The sequence below is a fragment of the Lolium perenne genome, chromosome 2 (assembly GCF_019359855.2).
Source record: "Lolium perenne isolate Kyuss_39 chromosome 2, Kyuss_2.0, whole genome shotgun sequence".
In the NCBI taxonomy this organism is placed as follows: domain Eukaryota; kingdom Viridiplantae; phylum Streptophyta; class Magnoliopsida; order Poales; family Poaceae; genus Lolium; species Lolium perenne.
This window is the reverse complement of record NC_067245.2, coordinates 112,890,417-112,913,907: the sequence shown is the minus strand read 5'-3', so window position 1 is coordinate 112,913,907 and position 23,491 is coordinate 112,890,417. Positions and strand designations below refer to the sequence as shown.

Genomic DNA, 23,491 nt, shown 5'->3' with positions numbered 1-23,491 from the left:
CGTCCCCGGCTGCCTTCGATGGACGCCCACGAGGAGGCAACTTAATGGTATGATACTATCTTATCAAAATGTAGCTCTATTTTGGTGTTCTTATTTTTTATAGTCATTTTGTTGTTGTACTTGATGAAATATGCAAATTGAATCTGTTTGGACCTCTTTATTGAATACATTTGCTCTTTTCTGTCAAAAAAAAAATTAAAGCTTGGTTTCGACCCCCCTCAGTTCAATTCCTGGCTCCGCCACTGGTTTTATGAGCAAACTGGTCACTTTTTATTAAGTAGCACGTTAAGAGCCTGTTGACCACGTTAGGATGTCCTTTTTTGCAAAAAAAAAACACCCTAAACAATCAGCATAGTCCTCTTAATCTCACGTCTCTCTGGTCCCTCTCGTTGGCTAGTGGGTCCCACTGGTCAGGACCATCTTCTTCCCCGTCCTAGCACATTGGAGCGTCCTGTCCGCGCCCTCCGACATAGTGCCATCGGCGATGAGCTGATGACTGCGATTGACGAGGGTGCTCCTCGGCAATGCCCACCTTTTGGGGCTTAGGGTTGACGGAATCCTGCAAGCTGACACGAGACATCGGATACCAAGCAGACAGGGAGAGAGATTTACCCAGGTTCGGGGCCCTCGATGAGGTAAAACCCTTACTTCCTACTTGTCTGATCTTGATTATCGAATATATCGGGTTACAATGGGATAGCCGAAGGCTATGACTAAGATCTCGTCGAGAGGCTAAGATTCTAATGACCTAGCTCTAGACTTGTGATGTAAATCTATCTGTTGTGATTGTGTGTGAAAGTGCATGGAGCCCCCATGTGTGGTTTTGGTAATTAATGACAATCCCTATGGACTAATGTTTGCATTGAGTTATATTTGTAGGAGTTGTCCATAGGTAATTCTTGAACCATTTGTTGGCTTCAAGGTTGCAATAAGAACAAATTGATGAAGGATATCAAGTGTCAAGTATGTCTTGAAGATGAAGATGAAGATGAAGTGAGCCCTCAAGTTACTTCAAGACATCAATATGATGAAGAATGAAGAATGAAGTGCAAGTTCAAGATGAGCCATCTCGAAGAGATCCTTTGCTTGAGTCTTGCCATCCATATGGTGATCATGGATATGTGAAGATGCGCCGAACAAGAAGCTCTCCCATGGTGGATTATGGGGGAGCAATCCACATGGTGGTCATGGTTATGTGAAGATGCGCCGAAGAAGAAGCTCTCCCATGGTGGATTATGGGGGAGCAATCCACAAGACTTCGTCAAGCAAGCACAAGCAAGAAAGGCGTTCCATCTTGTTGAGGTCAAGATCGTCGTCATCGAGCTCAAGTGGAATGCGCAAGTATAAGGTTTGCTCTTGATAGGGTTTCTTTCTCACCGGTCTCATAGTGTTGTTGGAGACCGGTTTATAGTTTAGTTGCCGTACTATCAAGAGGGCTCTTGAGTGAGTAACTCGATCGTATCGTTCGGAGAGAGCTCAAACATTTGCATCCTTGCATCATCTTTCTTGGTTGTTATTTGGACCTTATCCATGTGATGTTTTAGAGCTTGTGCTTATTCTCATGACAAGCTCTAGTTCATCGAAAACGGATTTCGCATAGATCACTTGTTGCGTTTTCGAGTTTGGTTCATCATCTTACTTGGTTTTATTTGGATCTTATCCATGTGATGTTTTAGAGCTTGTGCTTATTCTCATGACAAGCTCTAGTTCATTGAGAATGGTTTTTCCATGGGCAACTTGTTGCATTTTCAAGATTGGAGGTTTTACCGGTATGTCTTTTTGAGATAGGTCAAACCTTTCATCAGTTGTTTATATCGTCTTTTGCTGGACTATGATGTTTCTATGCATATTGTTGTAGAGCTCGTTGTTGTGATTTCAACGAGCCCAAGATCATCGAAATCGGAGTCTGGATGCAAAAGTTATGCCCGTTTTAGTTTTGGTATTTCTGCAGTTTGCTTAGGCCGGATATTTCGGAAATATCCGGGCCGGATTATCCGGGCCGGATATTTCGGAAATATCCGGCCCCCTCGAAATCGGCTAAGGACCTGAGGAATTGCTGCTCAGTATAGGGGCCGGACATTTGCCCGGATATTGTCCCGGTTTTGTCCCAGGGCCGGATTATCCGGGCCGGACATTTCGGAAATATCCGGCCCCTCGAAAAATGGCTAAGGACTTGAAGAAAAGCAAGTCTGATGTGAGGCTGGACTTTTGGCCGGATTTTGACCAGGTTTTGTCCTTGTGGCCGGATTATCCGGGGGGGGGGGGGCGGATTATCCGGCCCTTACTTAGGCCGGATTATCCGGCCCTGGTTTTGCCCAACGGCTCGATTTTCTTGGGGGGTATAAATACCCCCTTTCTTCCTCCTTGGGCTGTTGCTTCTCTCACTCTCTCTCTCCTCCATTGTTGAACTAGAGAAGCTTGCACTATCTCTCAATCCCTCCATGATTCTTGCCCCCATTTGAGGGAAAAGAGAGAGGAGATCTAGATCTACATTTCTACCAATCAAATCCATCTCTTTGTGAGTGGAACTCTCTAGATCTTGATCTTGGTGTTCTTTGTGAATTCCTTTGTTCTTCCTCTCTTATTCCCCCAATAGCTTTTGTAGCTTTGTTGGAATTTGAGAGAGAAGGACTTGAGCATCTTTGTGGTGTTCTTGCCATTGCATCTGGTGCATCGGTTTGAGTTCTCCACGGTGATTCGTGGAGGTGAAAGCAAGGAAGTTATTACTCTTGGGTTCTTGGAACCCTAGACGGATTCTAGGCCTTTGTGGCGGTTTGTTCGGAGCCTCCAATTAAGTTGTGGATGTGTGCCCCAATCTTTGTGTAAGGCCCGGTTTCCGCCGCGAAGGAAATCCCTTAGTGGAACCGTGACCTAGGCCTTTGTGGCGAGGGTCACCGGAGATTTAGGTGAGGCGCCTTCGTGGCGTTCGGTGTGTGGTGTGAGTACCGCATCTTGGGGTGAGGCCTTTGTGGTGTTGGTGTGCATCGAGCAACCACACCTCAAGGTGAGCCTCTTGTGGCGTTCGGGAGCACTAAGCAACCGCACCTCTCCACCGGAGATTAGCACTCGCAAGAGTGTGAACTCCGGGATAAATTATCGTCTCCTGCGTGCCTTGGTTATCTCTATACCCGAGCTCTTTACTTATGCACTTTACCTTGTGATAGCCATCGTGCTTGAAGTTATATATATCTTGCTATCACATACTTGCTTGTATTGCTTAGCATAAGTTGTTGGTGCACATAGGTGAACCATTGCTTAGAATAAGTTATTGGTGCACATAGGTGAACAATAGTATATAGGCTTTGGGCTTGACAAAGTAAACGCTAGTTTTATTCCGCATTTGTTAAGCCCATCTCGTAAAAGTTTTAAATCGCCTATTCACCCCCCCTCTAGGCGACATCCGTGTCCTTTCAATTGGTATCAGAGCAAGGTCTCTCATTCTTAGGCTTCACCGCCTTGAGAGTAAAGATGCCGGCTAGAGGATTAGTGCACGATAACACTCTTATATTAGATGGTACAAATTATGATGTTTGGAAAATTTGCATGCTTAGTCATTTTCGGGACATTGACCCTCATATGGAGAAAAATGTAGATATAGGTTTTTCTCCTCCTATGGATTCACAAAATCTATCGTTAGAGGATGAGAAAAATTTATATCTCAATTCTCAAGCTTCTTATGTTCTTATGAATGCTTTGAGAGATGTAGGTCTTTTTCCATACTTGCCTTTTTGGAGCGCTCATGAGTTATGGACAAAGATTCAAGATAAATATGATGTGTCCAATATTATTGAGGATGATTGTATTGCTTCCACTTCCGGCCGTGATGAGTTCTCATCTTCATCCACTTCACCAAAGTGTGGTAAGACACAAGGTAATGATATGGTGAGTGGTGATGAAAATTGCAATGTTGATATTGAGCTTACTATTGATGATTTTTCATCTCTATCTCATTGCAATGCTTCATCTTTGGACTTAAACACATCTAGCACTAGAAATGATTTACATGCTTGTGTTGATAGTCCTTGCATATCATGTGTAAGTTGCTTGAATAAATCTCATAATGATATGCTTGATTTGTCTTGTGGCCATGGTAAAAATGATTCTATTTCCTCTAGTTGTTGTGTGTCTAACAATGTAGAGGAAACCAAGGATTCTATTAGTCAAGACAAGATCTTGAAAGGAGCCTCAAGTAACTCCTCATCTTTATCTCACGGTCCTCATATATGCCTTATGGCCAAGGGTTCCACGGTACCTCCTACCATGGAACCTAATATGTCTCGTGGTGATAAGGATGAGGATGAATATGAAGAAGAGGATTGGGTTGTCTCTCTACGCGATAAGGGTGAGAGCGTATTCAAGGTTATTTGCAAAGATAAAATTGCTAGCACTCACTTCTTTGAAATCTTGACTACCGCTATTGAGAGCCAAAAACTTATTTGGATGCATGAGAACACCATTGATAAAAAGGGTGCTCTTGAACGAGAGTATGCCAATGATGTAGCATCCTTAAAGAATGATCTTGAAGAAGAACAAGATACCGTAGCCTCTCTAGAGGAGCAACTTGAAACCCTTGAGGTGTCTCAAAATGAAATATTTGCTAAACTCACTAAAGAAAGAGACCATGCTAAAGCTAAATTAAAATTGCTTAAAAATGAAAAGTCCAAAGTTGGTGTTGGTCATGATAAACTTGTTAAGGATCTAGATGATCTAGACAAGGCCCACAAGGCCTTGGAGAGCGAACACTCTATCCTCACCAAGTCATATGAGCAACTACAAGCTTCATATTTAAAAGAGCATGCTATGTTACCCTCTCTTCTTGATATGTCTTGTGATGATGCTTGTGCTACTAACTCTACTTCTTGTGAAGCATCTATCTTGAAGGAGAATGTTGAGCTAAGGGCTCAACTTGATTTGCTAACTAGCAATTATGGGAAATTGGAAGAAAATCATGGAAACCTTGCTAGCTCCCATGAGGATCTTCTAGCCTCTCATGATAGGCTAAAGTTAGCTCATGAGGCTATCATATCTAAGGCAACACCTTGTGAGCCTCATGTGGGTACTAGCACTACTACTCAAAATGTTATATTGGCATGTGCTAGTCCTAGTAATTCATCCACTCATAATATTGCTAAATCTTGTGATGAATTATCTTCCTTGCCTTCTTGCTCTAACAATGAAGGTTCTACTTCCTATAGTACTTGTGTTGTTACTAACCATGTAGAGGAAATCAAAGAGCTCAAGGCTCAAGTCACTTCTTTGAAGAATGACTTGGTAAAGAGTCATGAAGGGAAATGCAAACTTGACACGATGTTAAGTGTGCAACAATCCCCCAATGACAAGAGTGGACTTGGATTCAAATCCAACAACAAGAACAAGTCCAACAACAACAACAACAAGAAGAAGAAGAAGGGCCACGTACAAGTCAAAGACCCGGCCAAGATTGTTTGCTTCAAGTGCAAAATTGAAGGGCACCATGTTAGATCTTGCACTTTGAAGAAGAAGCAAAAAGGGAAGCGGCCTCAAGCTCAAACTCATATTCAACCTCAAGTTGAAGAAATTCCACTTCCCAAGAAGAATCAAGCCAATGCTCCCATTGTGGAGAAATCTAGTGAGAAGAAGGAGAGGAAAAGAACTTGCTACATATGCCGTGAGAAGGGCCACATCTCCTCTTTTTGCACTATTGGTACCTCATCCAACTCTATCTCCATTGATGATGTTTATTCTCTTCGTAAGGATGAGGGTGACAATGTGTTTGCCAAATATGTTGGTGCTCAAAGTGGTGTCAAGAAAAGAACCATTTGGGTTGCCAAGCCTATTGTGACTAACCTCTTAGGACCCAACTTAGTTGGGGACCAACAATCCAAAACTTGATCAATAGGTGCTTGTTGGAGGGCATTGGAGACTTGGCTACATCATGAAGAATTAAGGGATCTTCATCATTTATATTATCTCAAGCCAAGTCTTTTGGTTATCTTACTTCTATCATACACCCAATGTTCCTCCTTGCGGTAACATGTGCTCAACTCATTTATATTGAAAGTTACTCGCCCCTTTGCATGTGTTAGTTTTGTCCCTAACATGTGTTTGTATATGTTGTGCATCCTACTTGTTTTTCTTGAGAAATCAAGTCTATGTATGTTAGGTTGCACACCATGTATTTGTGCTTGTGTTGGAGCCTCTTTGCATCTTGTTGTATCTTATATGGCTCTTATGAGAGATTAATGGACTATAACATTTTGGGGGAGTGATATGCTGTTAGGAATTTCACAATCCTAACAATGTGTGTACATTAGGAATATCACTTAGAATTGATATTGCAAGATTATCTAGTCTCTATGTGGTATGTCATCTTCATGAGAAATTCAAATTCTAATGTTCATTAATATCTCTAGTTGGATCTTATTTGCCTCTTGTGAAAATAAATTCCTTATCACATTATGGGGGAGTAATAAGCTTTGTGCATATTACAAGCCTAGGAAATGTGAACATTTGAGGTTGTGTCACATAGAATTGATATTGTAAATTATCTCTCATATGTGACATGTTTTCTCAAACAAGTTCCAATTTGCTTAAATCGCTTCATTGCTAATATCTTTGTGGATCTTATTTGTGAAAGTGGTTCTTAGCATGGTTTTTCACAATGTGTCCCTCAATACATTTTTGGAAAACCATATGCTTCAAGTCATACTATTAATTGCTTTGCATGTTGGTATGAATACTATTAATTGCTTTGCATGTTGGTATGAATACTATTAATTGCTTTGCATGTTGGTATGAATACTATTAATTGCTTTGCATGTTGGTATGAATACTATTAATTGCTTTGCATGATGGTATGACTAATTGAAGCTATCAAGAAACTCTCTTTGCATGATGGTTAACTCTTATCTTTTACCATATGCTTTATTTGGTGTAGATATGATCTTACATATACTTACAAACTACCACCGGGAAATATTTCCTAATACCTTGTGTCCTAGGATAATTGGCAATCTATTATGAGGTAGAAATTTATTGATCATATTTACATTGGCTCGTGTGTTTAAATTATCTTATTTATTGCCATGAATGTGTTGTTCTTTGACTCCCATGTGTCTTTCTTGCATCTTATGGATTTAATTTGTCTTTTCAAACTTTCTTAGCATTTTTAGTAGATATAGGTAGCGTGATGATCCTAGTTTTGTGCATTTTGTATTCATATGCAAAATCCTAGATAATGCACTAATCTTGGGGGAGCTCTCCTATATTTGTTAGAAGGCTTAACATCTCTTGATCATTGTCAACAATTTGGTTTTGGGAGACATAAATTTTCTTTTTGGTACTTTGTGCCATCATAAAAAGTTTCGAGGGTTTGGTTTATTTGTTGGAACCTTGCTCTCTTGGGAGTTGGTTATCTCATTCCTTTGTGTTTAGGTTTAATTAGCTTCTTATAATGAGATAATTCTTTGGAGTCAATCTTGTGTTGATTTGATTCTTTGATATAATTTGGGCAACCATTGTGTCTTGATTTATTTAGTGTTTTGTCCAAATTGTATCTTCCTTTGGTTCTTGAAAGTATTGTGAATGCATATTTAATATATGTATATCTTATGGCATGTGTTACTTTCTTTGATCCAATATATAGGGTAAACTCCATCAAATCCTAATTTGGCTAAGATGTGCATGAAATTCAATTTCATATCTATATGCACATAGAATTGTGGAGTTTGTCCTATATGTTGTAGTGTGTCTAACTACTTCGGACCCAATTAGTTTGGGGACCATTTTGTACTTACCTTTGTGTTAGGTACAATGGATATGCATTGGATGCTTGTCTCACTCTTGGAAAGAAGTGGTAACTCAATGGTAACTTGAGGCAAGCTAGGATGATCAACGAACACATATCTACTACATCTACACCAATGCTATCTTGGTAACAAGTATCTTCTCATGCATACTTTTCTTGTATCCAACCTTATGGTTGCATCTTGGCATGAATCTCTTGATTTGCAAATGTTGTGCTTCTTGCAAAAGTCTTAATGAAACCTCTTTATTGTGAATGTGAGTAATTTGAGATGAGTGCATTTGTTGGGAAGTATTTTAAATCATGCTCATGATTCATCCATCCCAACTATGCCTATCTAGCAATTTTATTGTATATCAATTCTTCAAGGCTCTCACATGTGCAATATAGATGAAAGTGCAAATTTAGTTACTTCTTTTGGTATCCCCGTTTGTGATACTTGTTGCCTTTCTCAAATGCATCCCAACTATCTTCTATCCCTTGTTGATATTTGTGATATATTTTAGTTGTTTGTGGTTGAAGTTCATGAATGTACAATAAGATAAAATTGAGCCTTTGGCCATGCTATTAAGCAAAAATTCTTATTGGTATATTGCATGACTTCGTCTTGGATATTTTACTATTTTTCTTGCGTATCTATTTTATGTGTGCATGTTTCTTTGTGGATAAATATCTTTGTGATATTGCCCACTTAGAGAAACTTATACACATAAGATATGATACATCTCCTTTTGATATCTTATTTATTTATTGCGTGTTGATTGGTCATGCTAAGCAATATAATTCATTGAAGACTATGATGATGCTTTTTGCTCATCCTTGTAATAGTCTTATAATATGATTTATCATGCCTTTCACATATCCTCTTGGTTGAGCCTTTTTATTATGGTGCCTCTTACTTGTTGCTCAACTATTTGTTTATTGCAAGTGTTTAGCTTACTTTTCTATCTATGATCTATTACAAATGTTTGTGTTTTAAATGAGGGAGTGAGGATTCCATGTTATGCATATTGTATTCAAATGCAACATTTTATTTTATGCATGTACCTTGGGGAGCTTCCTCATTTGATTTAGAACACTATCTTGTGGTGATCATTAGAGTTTGATTCACTTGGTATCTTTTGTTTTTGAATGATATTATGGGAGTGATGATTCCATGTTTGTGCACTTTATACTCCAATGCAAATTGTCTAGTTTTGTGCACAAACCTTGGGGAGCTTCCTCATATTATTTAGAGCAATCTTCTTGATCTTATCATAATATATATCTTTCTTTTGGTATTTCTTTTGGTATCTTCATTGTGGTTCATTTGGTTGCTTGCTTCATTTGTTGAAGCTTCTTGACTTTGTTACCTTTTTGCAATCTTTGATCCTATCTATAGTGTGATTCCTTCCGAATATTCGTCATTGGATATGTGCATTTGATTTCACTCAAATTTTGAGAAATGCACACGCTATGGAGGAACTCTCACTATTTTGGCCTTCTAAATTTTTCACCCATTTCGGCAATTGGTGCCAATGGGGGAGAAGTTTGGAGGGTTTAAGGGAATTTGGTTATGTCTTCGCTTTGTGCTTAAGCATGTGCCTTTATTGCATTGCATCTTGTTTCTTTGCATAGTTGAATATTTAGAGGAAACTCCACTAGGCTTTGAATGCTAATATATGCAATGAAAGTCAAGATCATTCACACATGCATATATTATGGGGGAGTTTGCTCTATATATTCAACTTATTTGTTTCTTAAATTCCTTATATAAACCCTCTCAAAGAGATTGTCATCAATTACCAAAATGGGGAGATTGAAAGTGCATGGAGCCCCCATGTGTGGTTTTGGTAATTAATGACAATCCCTATGGACTAATGTTTGCATTGAGTTATATTTGTAGGAGTTGTCCATAGGCAATTCTTGAACCATTTGTTGGCTTCAAGGTTGCAATAAGAACAAATTGATGAAGGATATCAAGTGTCAAGTATGTCTTGAAGATGAAGATGAAGTGAGCCCTCAAGTTACTTCAAGACATCAATATGATGAAGAATGAAGAATGAAGTGCAAGTTCAAGATGAGCCATCTCGAAGAGATCCTTTGCTTGAGTCTTGCCATCCATATGGTGATCATGGATATGTGAAGATGCGCCGAACAAGAAGCTCTCCCATGGTGGATTATGGGGGAGCAATCCACATGGTGGTCATGGTTATGTGAAGATGCGCCGAAGAAGAAGCTCTCCCATGGTGGATTATGGGGGAGCAATCCACAAGACTTCGTCAAGCAAGCACAAGCAAGAAAGGCGTTCCATCTTGTTGAGGTCAAGATCGTCGTCATCGAGCTCAAGTGGAATGCGCAAGTATAAGGTTTGCTCTTGATAGGGTTTCTTTCTCACCGGTCTCATAGTGTAGTTGGAGACCGGTTTATAGTTTAGTTGCCGTACTATCAAGAGGGCTCTCGAGTGAGTAACTCGATCGTATCGTTCGGAGAGAGCTCAAACATTTGCATCCTTGCATCATCTTTCTTGGTTGTTATTTGGACCTTATCCATGTGATATTTTAGAGCTTGTGCTTATTCTCATGACAAGCTCTAGTTCATCGAAAACGGATTTCGCATAGATCACTTGTTGCGTTTTCGAGTTTGGTTCATCATCTTACTTGGTTTTATTTGGATCTTATCCATGTGATGTTTTAGAGCTTGTGCTTATTCTCATGACAAGCTCTAGTTCATTGAGAATGGTTTTTCCATGGGCAACTTGTCGCATTTTCAAGATTGGAGGTTTTACCGGTATGTCTTTTTGAGATAGGTCAAACCTTTCATCAGTTGTTTATATCGTCTTTTGCTGGACTATGATGTTTCTATGCATATTGTTGTAGAGCTCGTTGTTGTGATTTCAACGAGCCCAAGATCATCGAAATCGGAGTCCGGATGCAAAAGTTATGCCCGTTTTAGTTTTGGTATTTCTGCAGTTTGCTTAGGCCGGATATTTCGGAAATATCCGGGCCGGATTATCCGGGCCGGATATTTCGGAAATATCCGGCCCCCTCGAAATCGGCTAAGGACATGAGAAATTGCTGCTCAGTATAGGGGCCGAACATTTGCCCGGATATTGTCCCGGTTTTGTCCCAGGGCCGGATTATCCGGGCCGGACATTTCGGAAATATCCGGCCCCTCGAAAAATGGCTAAGGACCCGAAGAAAAGCAACTCTGATGTGAGGTCGGACTTTTGGCTGGATTTTGACCAGGTTTTGTCCCTGTGGCCGGATTATCCGGGGGGGGGGGGGGGGGGGCGGATTATCCGACCCTTACTTAGGCCGGATTATCCGGCCCTGGTTTTGCCCAACGGCTCGATTTTCTTGGGGGGTATAAATACCCCCCTTCTTCCTCCTTGGGCTGTTGCTTCTCTCACTCTCTCTCCTCCATTGTTGAACTAGAGAAGCTTGCACTATCTCTCAATCCCTCCATGATTCTTGCCCCCATTTGAGGGAAAAGAGAGAGGAGATCTAGATCTACATTTCTACCAATCAAATCCATCTCTTTGTGAGTGGAACTCTCTAGATCTTGATCTTGGTGTTCTTTGTGAATTCCTTTGTTCTTCCTCTCTTATTCCCCCAATAGCTTTTGTAGGTTTGTTGGAATTTGAGAGAGAAGGACTTGAGCATCTTTGTGGTGTTCTTGCCATTGAATCTGGTGCATCGGTTTGAGTTCTCCACGGTGATTCGTGGAGGTGAAAGCAAGGAAGTTATTACTCTTGGGTTCTTGGAACCCTAGACGGATTCTAGGCCTTTGTGGCGGTTTGTTGGGAGCCTCCAATTAAGTTGTGGATGTGTGCCCCAATCTTTGTGTAAGGCCCGGTTTCCGCCTCGAAGGAAATCCCTTAGTGGAACCGTGACCTAGGCCTTTGTGGCGAGGGTCACCGGAGATTTAGGTGAGGCGCCTTCGTGGCGTTCGGTGTGTGGTGTGAGTACCGCATCTTGGGGTGAGGCCTTTGTGGCGTTGGTGTGCATCGAGCAACCACACCTCAAGGTGAGCCTCTTGTGGCGTTCGGGAACACTAAGCAACCGCACCTCTCCACCGGAGATTAGCACTCGCAAGAGTGTGAACTCCGGGATAAATCATCGTCTCCCGCGTGCCTCGGTTATCTCTATACCCGAGCTCTTTACTTATGCACTTTACCTTGTGATAGCCATCGTGCTTGAAGTTATATATATCTTGCTATCACATACTTGCTTGTATTGCTTAGCATAAGTTGTTGGTGCACATAGGTGAACCATTGCTTAGAATAAGTTGTTGGTGCACATAGGTGAACAATAATATATAGGCTTTGGGCTTGACAAAGTAAACGCTAGTTTTATCCCGCATTTGTTAAGCCCATCTCGTAAAAGTTTTAAATCGCCTATTCACCCCCCTCTAGGCGACATCCGTGTCCTTTCAGTGTGTCCCTCGGCGGACCCTCTCCTCGTCCTGTTGTTCATTAGCTCATCGCCGAGGGCACTGTGTCGGAGGGCGCGGACAGGACGCTCCAATGTGCTAGGACGGGGAAGAAGATGCACCTGACCAGTGGGACCCACTAGCCAACAAGGGTCCAGAGAGACGTGAGATTAAGAGGACTATATTGATTGTTTAGGGTGTTTTTTTGCAAAAAAAAGGACATCCTAACGTGGTCAACAGGCTCTCAACGTGCTACTTAACAGAAAGTGACCAGTTTGCTCATAAAACAGTCCCGAGTGACCAGCGGACTCCTCTTCTGAAGTTTTGTGACTAAAGTGCTCATCTCTGGTAAGTTTTGCGACCAACCATGCGATTATCTCCAGTCAACTTCCTAGTCAACGTGCCACGTCATCTTGGCTAACGGTGTCATGACGGGAGTGACCAGTTTGCTCACAAAACAATCTTGAGTGACTAGCGGACTCCTCTTCTGAAGTTTTGTGACTAATGTGCTCATCTCTGGTAAGTTCTATGACCAACCATGCGATTATCTCTTTCCCAACAAAATGTATGAACTGCCACGTCACCGTGGGACTGCAACCCAAGGCCGAAGCACCGCCGAGGCGCCGACAATGCAGGCCCACCAACGTTGGCCTTGGCCGTAACAGCTTGGCAGTTTTGCTCGCGGCTCCAGCCTCCGGGCCCCAGGGAGTCAGTGACGCACCAAACCCCGCAGCGCACGCAACGCCGCCGCCGACACATCCCCCGGCCCGCCTCGCCGGCCGCGCTTCGCCGGTGTCGGGCCCGACGGGATGGAGTGCCTGCGGCGCGTGAACCCCTTCCGCGCGTGCGCGGGGCTTCGGTTTCTGGGGTACCTCATGCTGGCGCTCGTCGCCGCCATCGTCGCCGCCTCCTACTACGCCGTCGTCGTCTACGCCTGGGGCCCGATACTCCTGCACGGGGGCGGCCGAGGCTCCGTGGCCGCGGCGGCTACCATCCTTGCCGCCTTCCACCTGCTTGTAAACTCCCGCAACCATGTCTCTCTTACCAACTAAATTTAATCTGCCTCCACGAATTTTTCATGTGCTGCGATGTAGAAGCAACCCTCTCTGATTTTCCTCTGTCTCGGCCTTCTCATTTGCCAAACTTTGCATTGCCGCTCCTTGGCTGCTTTGGCCTACACAGTACGTAGTTGAACATTAGCGCTACCAGGCACATACACATTGCAATTTTGAACTACAAGGTTGTATATTATGGATCTTAATTCAGGTGGAATAATTAATGTAATTCGAATTAAAACATTAGAGATGCGTCAACTCTAATTCGACTATTTATTTCATTCTCCAAGTCATTACCAGGTGTTCTTGTCAAGAAAGTTGGTAGCATATAGATCAAACCATATTCGATGATATGCCATATAGCGATATAGATCAAATGTGTATAGATACAAGTCATACAACCGACTATGCGACAACTAATATGAAACGGAGGGAGGTATCTTTTATCTAACATTGACCTTTGTAGTTCCTATCCTACATAGTTAGTATGCCAAAGAATATGTCGATTTGTTCCAATTACACTGAATTATTTCATCATCATATGCATGCGCCACTTTACATTATTTGCTTTCATGGACTTTTTATTTTCTTTAAAGGAGAAAATTGGGCCATGATTGTGTCTCTGTTTTGCTTAAATTTCTTCAGGGATCTTGTTTCTTCTGCAGCTTGCAATGATGCTATGGTGCTATTTGATGGTTGTTTTTACGGATCCTGGATCCGTACCCCAAAACTGGAGGCGTGCTGCCGAAGAGGATGGTATGGATGTGAACAACAGTACGGCCATATCAAACTATGTTGCTACAGATAATGTGAATCGTCCATTATCCCTTTCAGAGGAGCAAGGACACACGCCTAGATATTGCTCTCGTTGTCAAAATGGCAAACCTCCACGTTGCCATCATTGTTCTGTCTGTAAGTCAGCCGTCCTCATGGTGTCAGTTTATATATAAAATCCCACAGTTTTGCAAAGGGAACTTTTTTTCCATCCAATATGGTCCCTGATCTGGATCTGATGTTATGTTAGTGTTGCTGTCCATTGAATTAAGAAATGGTAGTATGTGAAGCTGCTGCAGAAATGCCAAAAGTTTTAGTGGTGAAAAACACAAGAATGTTCTTGCATAGTTTGCATGCTCTTATTTTCACTTGTTATCACGACTCAGATGATGACTCGGATCTTGCATGCTTTTCCTTTGGAGTTATCTATAAATGTGTTAAAGTCGTCTATACCTTCTTTCACGTTGTCATTCTGACCTATGTATTTGACTATGCAGGTGACAGATGTGTACTCAAAATGGATCATCACTGTGTTTGGGTAGTAAATTGTGTTGGAGCAAGGAACTACAAGTATTTTCTCCTTTTCCTGGTATGATTGGACTTGTTGGGAAATTGATTTTGGATAGTATTTAAAAGTTTTATCAGAGCACGTTTTTGTGTTAACTCTTGCAATACAGAGTTTAAGTTGTTTGGTTCGGATAGGATGCAGTGGATCTTTTGCACATATAATGTCTTTAAAGCTAGTCTCTTATATCTGATTTTTTTCCTTCTACAAAAACCATGGCAGGGTGATATCCTGATTTACTTGTTGTATCTTTTTTTTTTTTGGCAAAGCTGACTTTTGCTATACGAGTTCGTCATTCCGTAGACAAACATGATTTGAGATTATTGTTAGGCCCTAAATTTAATGTAAGAAAAAAATCTTTTTTCATATAAACTTGATGTGCAAACAATGCCTCACGGGTTGTGTGGATCTCTGCTGTAAGAAAAACCGTGGTTGAACTAATTTTATGGGCCTACCACTTAAACCTTGTTCAGCTAGATTAGGCAAACAACATAAAGAAAACAGGCTTTGATGAAACTACCAATTACCAGCTTTGTGGGGGGGGGAGGGAGGGGGGGGGAAACCACTTCAGAATAATAGGAACTAAGAAATAGTGTTGGCCAAACAGCATTTTCATCAAATGTAACACAACATTATATATCAGCATTCTTAAAGCTTGCACAAAATATGTGCCACCAATTTGTTTTTTATCATTTTGTTGTAACCATCTTGGAGCATTTGGCTTGCCTTTTCAGGCTCATTGCACAAATTTATTCCACCAATTGCCTTGTTATCATTTCTGAGCTTGTTATCATGCTGTTGTAGGCTTGTAGCCATATATTTCTGTTCTGTTTCCTTACTGATAATAAGGATTTCCTTATCTATTGTGATATCATCTGATATGTCTAGGCACAAATTTTCACCAGATTTTGCATGTACAGGAACATTGGCTTGCTAATTTGTATTTGTTTTTTTAAAAAAAATTGAAGGTACCAGCAAAAGATACAAATATACAAGGGTTGCAAAAAATAGTAAGACATAGAAATGTTCCTCCTGCATACTGAGAATAATTTTATTTTCTGCAATTAGAGAACCTATAAGTTTAAATAAAAGCCTGCAAGGTTGTCTTGTGTACTACGTGCTGACTTACCAAGAATAACAGTCATTGTGCCATATTCTCTATGCTGGCAAACCAGCTCTGGCTGGCTTCAGCTGTAGATCAGCATTGTGCATAAGCAAAACAAGCCTTATGATACACACTCTGATAACAGTGTTCTCTATTTGCTTCTTTAGCTTCCCTAATTCTTGTTATTTATTGTTTTGTAAGTGCATTATCTTTCTATTATAGGTGTATACTTTCTCCGAGACTCTGCTAGATATATCAGTACTACTTCCAAGCTTTATTACCTACTTTCAAGATGAAAGTAGGCGCTCCAACTCCGCCAGCGATATTGCCATTCTATTTATCGCTTTCGGTAAGCCTCGTCCATGGAAGCATCAAACATATATTAAAGTTGTCCGGTTGTACTTACCCTACTTGCATGCTTGTCTTGCAGTTCTTAACTTAGTGTTTGCGCTGAGCCTCCTTTGTTTCCTAGGCATTAACATGCCTCTTGTTCTGAGTAATACAACATCTATAGAGGTAAGGTGGTGTACCGTGAATTCTTTTGGTTCCTTGTGTGTCACAGTTCACTAAATCCCTCGATTAAACAGCTAGGCTTCATTTTTTCCATTCATACTGAGTTACAGGTTGATCTGCAAATTTGGATGCAATATCTATTTCCAATCAACATAATTTTTTTTCTGTGTTACATAAAACTAACTATGTAACTTATACGAGGAAGACCGTCTCACTGTTCAAAGAATACCACACACCTCATTGTATTCATATTCATAACCTATCCTTTCATGGCCTTGATTTGGTAGTTAAACTTATTGGTACAGAGTATAGTTACAATCTAGGTTCCAGCTTAAATTTTCTTCAAGAACCGCAGATCATCGAGCTTAGGACTTGATTTTGGTCCTATAGTTGCATTTCTGTTAGAATGCCCAAATGATAAGCTTTTGTACGGGTGAAATTTATTCCAGGTGTACGCGCGAAAGAACTCACGCTCATGGAAATATGACCTAGGACGGAGAAAAAACTTGGAGCAGGTATTTTTCTCGTCATTTTCATTGGCCTGGTCTTCCTACTTCCATGCATACCTTCTGAAATATTGTGTGCTGTAGGTTTTTGGCACCAAAAAGTTGCTCTGGTTTCTTCCTATGTACTGCACCGAGGATCTGCACAACATTACTGCAATTCAAGGCATTGAGTTCCTGACTCGTTCTGATGCAGTGCTATAATTGCCACTGGTTTCTGTCCACAGTATATTCTAGTCATACTATACGGCCATCTCACCCGTAGATTGAACAATCATATTTCTGTACAGGATCTTTATTCTTTCTATACACAGCTAGTGAACAGAATGACTCTGTACCATGGTCATTCTTTGGTTGGTTTGAACAAGATCTGCCCAAAAACACCATATGTGGGGATTGTTCATAGGGTGTGACTGAAGATGTGAAGCTCATTTCAACTGAGAATTAGATATGACCTCATGATTTTGTATTACATGAAACATCGCTCCATTTGTACTACATTGTTCATGCTCTAAATCGGTTCGGAGAGGCCTTCATTGTGCCTCCCTACCTCCTCATCTCCCCCGTCAACGGTTGCTTCATGACATTGTTGTTAGTGCCTCCGTAGCGAAGCACTGGTATTGTGTTGGTATATTTGAAAGGATCAATGCAACAGTTGTGAAAAGAAGATAAAGTTTCTGAAAAGACTGTGAGCAATGCTAAAAAAAATCAGTTCAAACAAGTAGCTGGGAAGCCCATGGGTAGACTTTTTTTATCGCCATCTACAAAATAGAATTTTAGCTGACTCAACACTGAATCATGACGATAAAATTGTAGTGTATTTATGTTTCGCAGGGAGACTTCACATATATCCATCCAAGAAATTGTTCATCCCCAAAGACAAAGAGGGTTAGCAATAGAGGAATATTATGAATGAGTTTGAGATTCTTTCATGGAAGCAATTTTCTGAATTAGATAAGCTTCCACCACACCGTAAAAATAAAGAAAAATAACAACAAAACAATACATATAAGATTGCCATGACTATGCTGATTTGATCCGGCAGGGGGCATGCCTCGTCCCTTCCACATCCGCAGCAACCTCACATAGAGGGTGTGTCCATTAAAAACCTACATGCATGAAAAACAAAAGATACATCCATCAATCTGTAAACAATTAGTGGAAAACATGTGATGGATTAGCGAATGAATTACTTAAACAAGCTAGCATATGCATGCCACTGACCAGTCCGTTGAGAGTAGCGAGCGCATCTGCCCGTTTCTCCATCATCGCAATGTTCACGAGCCCAATTTTCGTTGACTTCTTGTTCTTTCTCTTACACACCACCTGAACGTTGGACACTTTTCCATACTTGCTCAAGAACTTTCTTAGCTGAAAGCTACCCACCTTAGGAGGTAGGTTTTCCACATACACCCTGAGATTAGTATTGTAACATTGTAGCTGAGGTATATCGTCCTTGTAAATATTACTCGTTGGAGTTGGAGCCATATGCGGCTCCTTCTTCTTCTTCTTCCACCATTTTCGACCCTCAAGCCGAGCAATGATTTCCTGGTTCAACAAAGTCAAGTTTATTTTCAAAAGGAGGAAGCAATAGGACAAGGCATTTCTGAACCCAGGTGTAGATGCTCTTGATTTAATAAAAAAATCGAAACAAATAGCAAAAAAAATTTAAAAAATCTGAATTTTTTGGAAAATGAACATGAACACTTGTTCTAACTTTACACCAAAAATCTCCAGAAAAAGACTTACGTAGTGATCTGTGCAAAAAAGACAAATTGAAGTGATGTAAGAAACAAATCTAGACGTTCTAAACAGCACCGTATTTTAGCTTTTTTGCACAAACCACTATAGATGTCTTTTCTCGGAAATTTTTGGTGTGAAGTTAGAACACTTGTTCATGTTCATTGTCCAAAAATATTAGATTTTTTAAAATTATTTTACTATTTGTTTTGATTTTTTTATTAAACCAGGAGCATCTTCGCAATATGCTTATATAATTAAGTACCTGGGTATGTTCATATATAATAAGTACCTGGGTTGGAGCAATGGAGGGCTGGGGGAAGAGCCACATGTACAAATAATTGTCCCATCCTTCAGGCAGCCGTTCAACAAACCTGGCGCTATCATGCATGAAGTTGTATCTGAACACACAGCTTGGCCGATCCGGCATGACACCGAGTTCCTGGTAGATAAAGTAGGCACATCCACCAGTCACGGCATCGCTGCCGCCGTTGAGCCGCGAGGCGTCCACAGAGAAGCTGTTTGGCCGCCCAAGGAATAACACGCGGTCAGCCAGGCTATCGCCGTCTTTCTTCACCCAACGCAATTTTCCAGGCGCCGACTCGTCCTCTACTAGGGCGTGCACACGCATCCGTAGCGAGCGAACCAGACCACCAACGTTGGGTTTCCCGCCGTAGGCGTACGGGTAATCCCGGTCGATGTAAATGGACACGCACAGAAGCTCGCCACGGGACTCCAGCGTGTAGCTGTGCCTGTGGATGATTTGGATGTAGTCGTCGAGCTCTCCTGGCAACCACGGCCTCGACAATGCCAGCACGTCGCCGATGCCTGCCTCGTCGTCTGGCGTCAGCACCGGACCGTCGACGGTAATCAGGATCTTTCCATGGTAATAGGAGACGTACATGCCCTTTAAGTCGGCGGACCTGAAAGTCCTGTCCACAACCATCCATGTGGCGTCGCCGGGGCGCAGGAGCGCCGCCCTGAACTTTCTCGGGTCGCCATGGACATACCGGGAGATGTGGTACAGGAGGACGGCGCCGTCGCTGTAGACGATGCCGTTGGGAGAACACTTCCACGGGCCTTTCTCGTGCGGGAAGGGAGGCAGGAGGAGGGTGACGGCTCCGGTCAGAGGGTCGCGGAGGCTGGGGCTGGGGCTCTCGGCCAAGTACCAGACGGCGGTGCCGTCGGCGCTGGCAACCCAGTTCCTCGATTGCATGGAGAACGGCGGCTGCGCATAGTAGCTCCTCCTGGAGAAGATGCATCTCATATTGATGAAGAACGGATCAATCATCTTGTCTGGCGCGAGGAGCCATGGCAGGCCCGACTGCTTCCGCTTCCTCGTCTGCTCGTGTGAATCGCGCCATGGTTTGCAGACGGCGTGGAAGCTGACGACATCGCCAGCTTCGCGCAGGAGACCGGAGATCTCGCGGAGCACGTCCGGTGGCAGGTCTGACCACTGGGACAGGGACGAAGGCTCCTCCTGCATGTTCATTGATATCTTGGGAGCTGCCTGCTTGTTTCCGAGGTGTGCGTCCTCTTGGTACGGAGTATTAAAAGGGGGATAGTCCGTTTGGAAAAAACAAATACGTAGTAGTATTAAACAGGTATCCGTGTCGGATCACGGTTACGAATCGCCAACTAATTTCAATACACATACGGTTTCGAATCGGGTTGTGATTGATCAGGTTGTTGTATACACGTACGATTGTACTGATCAGGATTTCCGAGCTGCTTGTTTCTCTCCCCGTGTTGTCATGAGTTTCCCCGTGATGGATAGTGTTAAACCAAAGGAAAAACTTACAAATTTTTGAGCAATTATTTTTTAGAAGATAAAAGAAAAGAGGATCCCAAATTGTGAGCAAGGATAACACATTCGGTAGAGATATGGTGGTGCGAATTACACACAATTCCACCAGTAAATATCTTTTTTTTTTTTTTGAGATGGAAACCAGACTTCCATTAACATGTGGAAACAGCACGATCGCTGTCCACTAAAACTCGTACAAACTCAGGTACATCATCCGGCCATACAGCTGGGGATTGATGTCCAAGTTTTGCACCATACGTCACCAGAGCGTCCGCAACTTTATTACAAGCCCTTGGGCAGTACTTAAGACTGCTCATAGTGGGAGTAACATAGCTAGTAACATTACACATCTCAAGGCATTTTGGTGACATGGCATGCGAATAAATGAAGAAAGAGAGTGAGGTGGTAACTAGCTATGTTACCATAACATCACATACCCCAAGGCAAAATGAGTCTACAACATAATAAATGACACAATGCATAACACCACATATAAGTTACTACCCACTATGAAGATATTAACCTAGACTAGTAACATGGCATATGTTACTAGTCTAAGTTACTCCCCACTATGAGCAGCCTAATAGAAAAGCTAGAGAAATTTAAACGAGCTAAAAACTTAATCTCTCTGAAGAGATGACCACTTTTTTTTCGATAAAGGATGCTTTCATTACTTTTATAAGCAATTACATCCAGCCTCTGCATAACCAGGATGCACACAGCCGTTTATGTTGTCTCAGGTTCGAAAGTGATAAAAACAAAAAACTAGGCGAGATACACATCAAGATGAAACATATAACGCCTAAGAAATAGGTGGGGCATCTATCCGTAGACTATGCTGCCACCCATGTTGGGAAAAAGTATCCCTCGCCGTAGCCTCCAACCGTGTACAGACCTCCGTAAACAGGTCTCGGTTCTCCACTCGCTGAAGAGGTAACCACGAACGGAGAATACCTGTACATCTGTAGATGACCTGCAACAAAGAGCAATTTTTATCATTAAAAATCTTGTCATTTCTACATAGCCAAAGCGCCCAGATAACTGCTAGCGCCCCCACCCTAAGAAGCAACTTAAACCTTGAATCAACCCCATGGAGCCAATTACCAAAAACATTGGCAACACTAGTCGGAGGATACAGGGTAGACGCTACTTGGATGACTGACCATATAGATCTCGCAAATTGGCACTGGAAGAACAAATGCTTGATTGTTTCGTCCTGTTGACAGAAAACACATCGAGTACTTCCATGCCAATTACGCTTAACAAGATTATCTTTGGTGAGGATTACCCCTCGACGAAGATACCATCCAAAAATTTTAATTTTTAATGGTATCTTCATCTTCCAAATCTTTTTATTATTATCAACTGGTAGATCAGAAAGAAGGATCGCGTTGTAGAAAGATTTCACAGAGAAAGCACCGTTGGCATGAAGGTTCCATCTAAATTCGTCCGGTTCGTCCGATAATTGAATATCCCCAAGCCGTTGAATTAAGGTATTCCATGCCGCAAGTCTTTGTCCAAGTAAAACCCGTCTGAACGTCACATTCGGGGGTGAGGTAGCCATTACAGTAGCAATGGTATCACCTTGACGACGAACAATCCTATAAAGAGCTGGATACTGTTCACTTAGGGGTGCGTTGTCAAGCCAAGCATCTTCCCAGAAACGTATTTGTGCTCCATTCCTGATTGAGAAAGTGCCATGGCGAAAAAATTCATTTTTAGTCACCATTAGCCCGGCCCAGAAGTGAGAATCCCCTGGTTTCCAAACCATTTGGGATAATGTCTTCGAACCGATATACTTTCGCCGAAGGATAGTCTGCCAAATCCCATCCTCAGTGAGGAGCTTAAACAGCCATTTTCCCAATAGGGCCGAATTCTTGACTTCCAAATCATGAACTCCAAGCCCACCTTGGTCTTTGGGACTACAAACTATACTCCACTTAACCAGTCGATATTTTTTTTTCTCACTGTCCCCTTGCCAAAAGAATCTGGATCGATAATAATCGAGTTTATGCAGAATTCCTTTTGGTAAGATGAAAAATGATAACATATACAGCACCATGTTTGTGAGTACCGAATTAATGAGTATCAATCTTCCACCTAGGGACAGCAACTTGCCTTTCCAGCTACTAAGGCGTTTTTGTAGTCTTTCTTCCACTAATTTCCATTCCGCGATTGTAAGTCTCCGATAATGAATCGGAATACCCAAATAACGAATCGGAAATTGGCCTTGCCCACAACCAAACAACTCTGCGTACAGAGTCGCATCATTTTGGGCATCACCGAAGCAGAACAATTCACTCTTATGGAAATTGATTTTCAATCCTGACAATTGCTCAAAGGCCGCCAAGATTAATTTCAAGTTCTGAGCTTTTTCAAGATCATGATCCATAAATAGAATTGTATCATCGGCGTATTGAAGTATAGATAAGCCACCATCAACTAGATGTGGAATCACACCTTCAATCTGGCCATCAGCCTTAGCCCGCTCTATGAGTATAGCCAGAATATCCGCTACAATGTTAAACATGAAGGAGATATGCCCTAGAGGCAATAATAAAGTGGTTATTATTTATATCTTTATGTTTATGATAAATGTTTATATATCATGCTATAATTGTACTAACCGAAACATTAGTACATGTGTGATATGTAGACAACTAGAAGTCCCTAGTATGCCTCTTAAACTAGCTTGTTGATTAATGGATGATTAGTTTCATAATCATGAACATTGGATGTTATTAATAACAAGGTTATATCATTATATGAATGATGTAATGGACACACCCAATTAAGCGTAGCATAAGATCTCGTCATTAAGTTATTTGCTATAAGCTTTCGATACATAGTTACCTAGTCCTTATGACCATGAGATCATGTAAATCACTTATACCGGAAAGGTACTTTGATTACACCAAACGCCACTGCGTAAATGGGTGGTTATAAAGGTGGGATTAAGTATCCGGAAAGTATGAGTTGAGGCATATGGATCAACAGTGGGATTTGTCCATCCCGATGACGGATAGATATACTCTGGGCCCTCTCGGTGGGATGTCGTCTAATGTCTTGCAAGCATATGAATAAGTTCATAAGAGACCACATACCACGGTACGAGTAAAGAGTACTTGTCAGGAGACGAGGTTGAACAAGGTATAGAGTGATACCGAAGATCAAACCTCGGACAAGTAAAATATCGCGTGACAAAGGGAATTGGTATCGTATGTGAATGGTTC

The 23,491-nt window shown here is 41.7% G+C and overlaps 2 protein-coding genes across 3 annotated transcripts; one reads left to right on the top strand and one right to left on the bottom strand.

The window, feature by feature from the left end:
* The first annotated feature begins 12,872 nt into the window (after nucleotides 1-12,872).
* LOC127333624 (probable protein S-acyltransferase 12) lies at nucleotides 12,873-17,268 on the top strand. 2 transcript variants are annotated; one of them, XM_051360017.2, is made up of 8 exons: nucleotides 12,873-13,212; nucleotides 13,917-14,007; nucleotides 14,086-14,163; nucleotides 14,523-14,614; nucleotides 15,918-16,044; nucleotides 16,126-16,211; nucleotides 16,658-16,723; nucleotides 16,799-17,268. In XM_051360017.2, the coding sequence occupies exons 1-8, from the start codon at nucleotides 13,006-13,008 to the stop codon at nucleotides 16,913-16,915; spliced, it is 864 nt and encodes a 287-aa protein (XP_051215977.1). In that variant the 5' UTR covers nucleotides 12,873-13,005; the 3' UTR covers nucleotides 16,916-17,268. The 2 variants fall into 2 exon arrangements, with proteins under 2 accessions (XP_051215977.1, XP_051215976.1); XM_051360016.2 differs by having other exon boundaries at nucleotides 13,917-14,163.
* A 323-nt stretch (nucleotides 17,269-17,591) lies between these two features.
* Nucleotides 17,592-19,937, bottom strand: LOC127330214 (F-box protein SKIP23-like). The gene is made up of 3 exons (XM_051356497.2): nucleotides 18,744-19,937; nucleotides 17,936-18,259; nucleotides 17,592-17,820 (listed from the first exon to the last, which is right to left on the bottom strand). Exons 1-3 carry the CDS (start codon nucleotides 19,935-19,937, stop codon nucleotides 17,662-17,664), a joined length of 1,677 nt encoding a protein of 558 aa, XP_051212457.2. The 3' UTR covers nucleotides 17,592-17,661.
* Nucleotides 19,938-23,491: the final 3,554 nt, after the last annotated feature.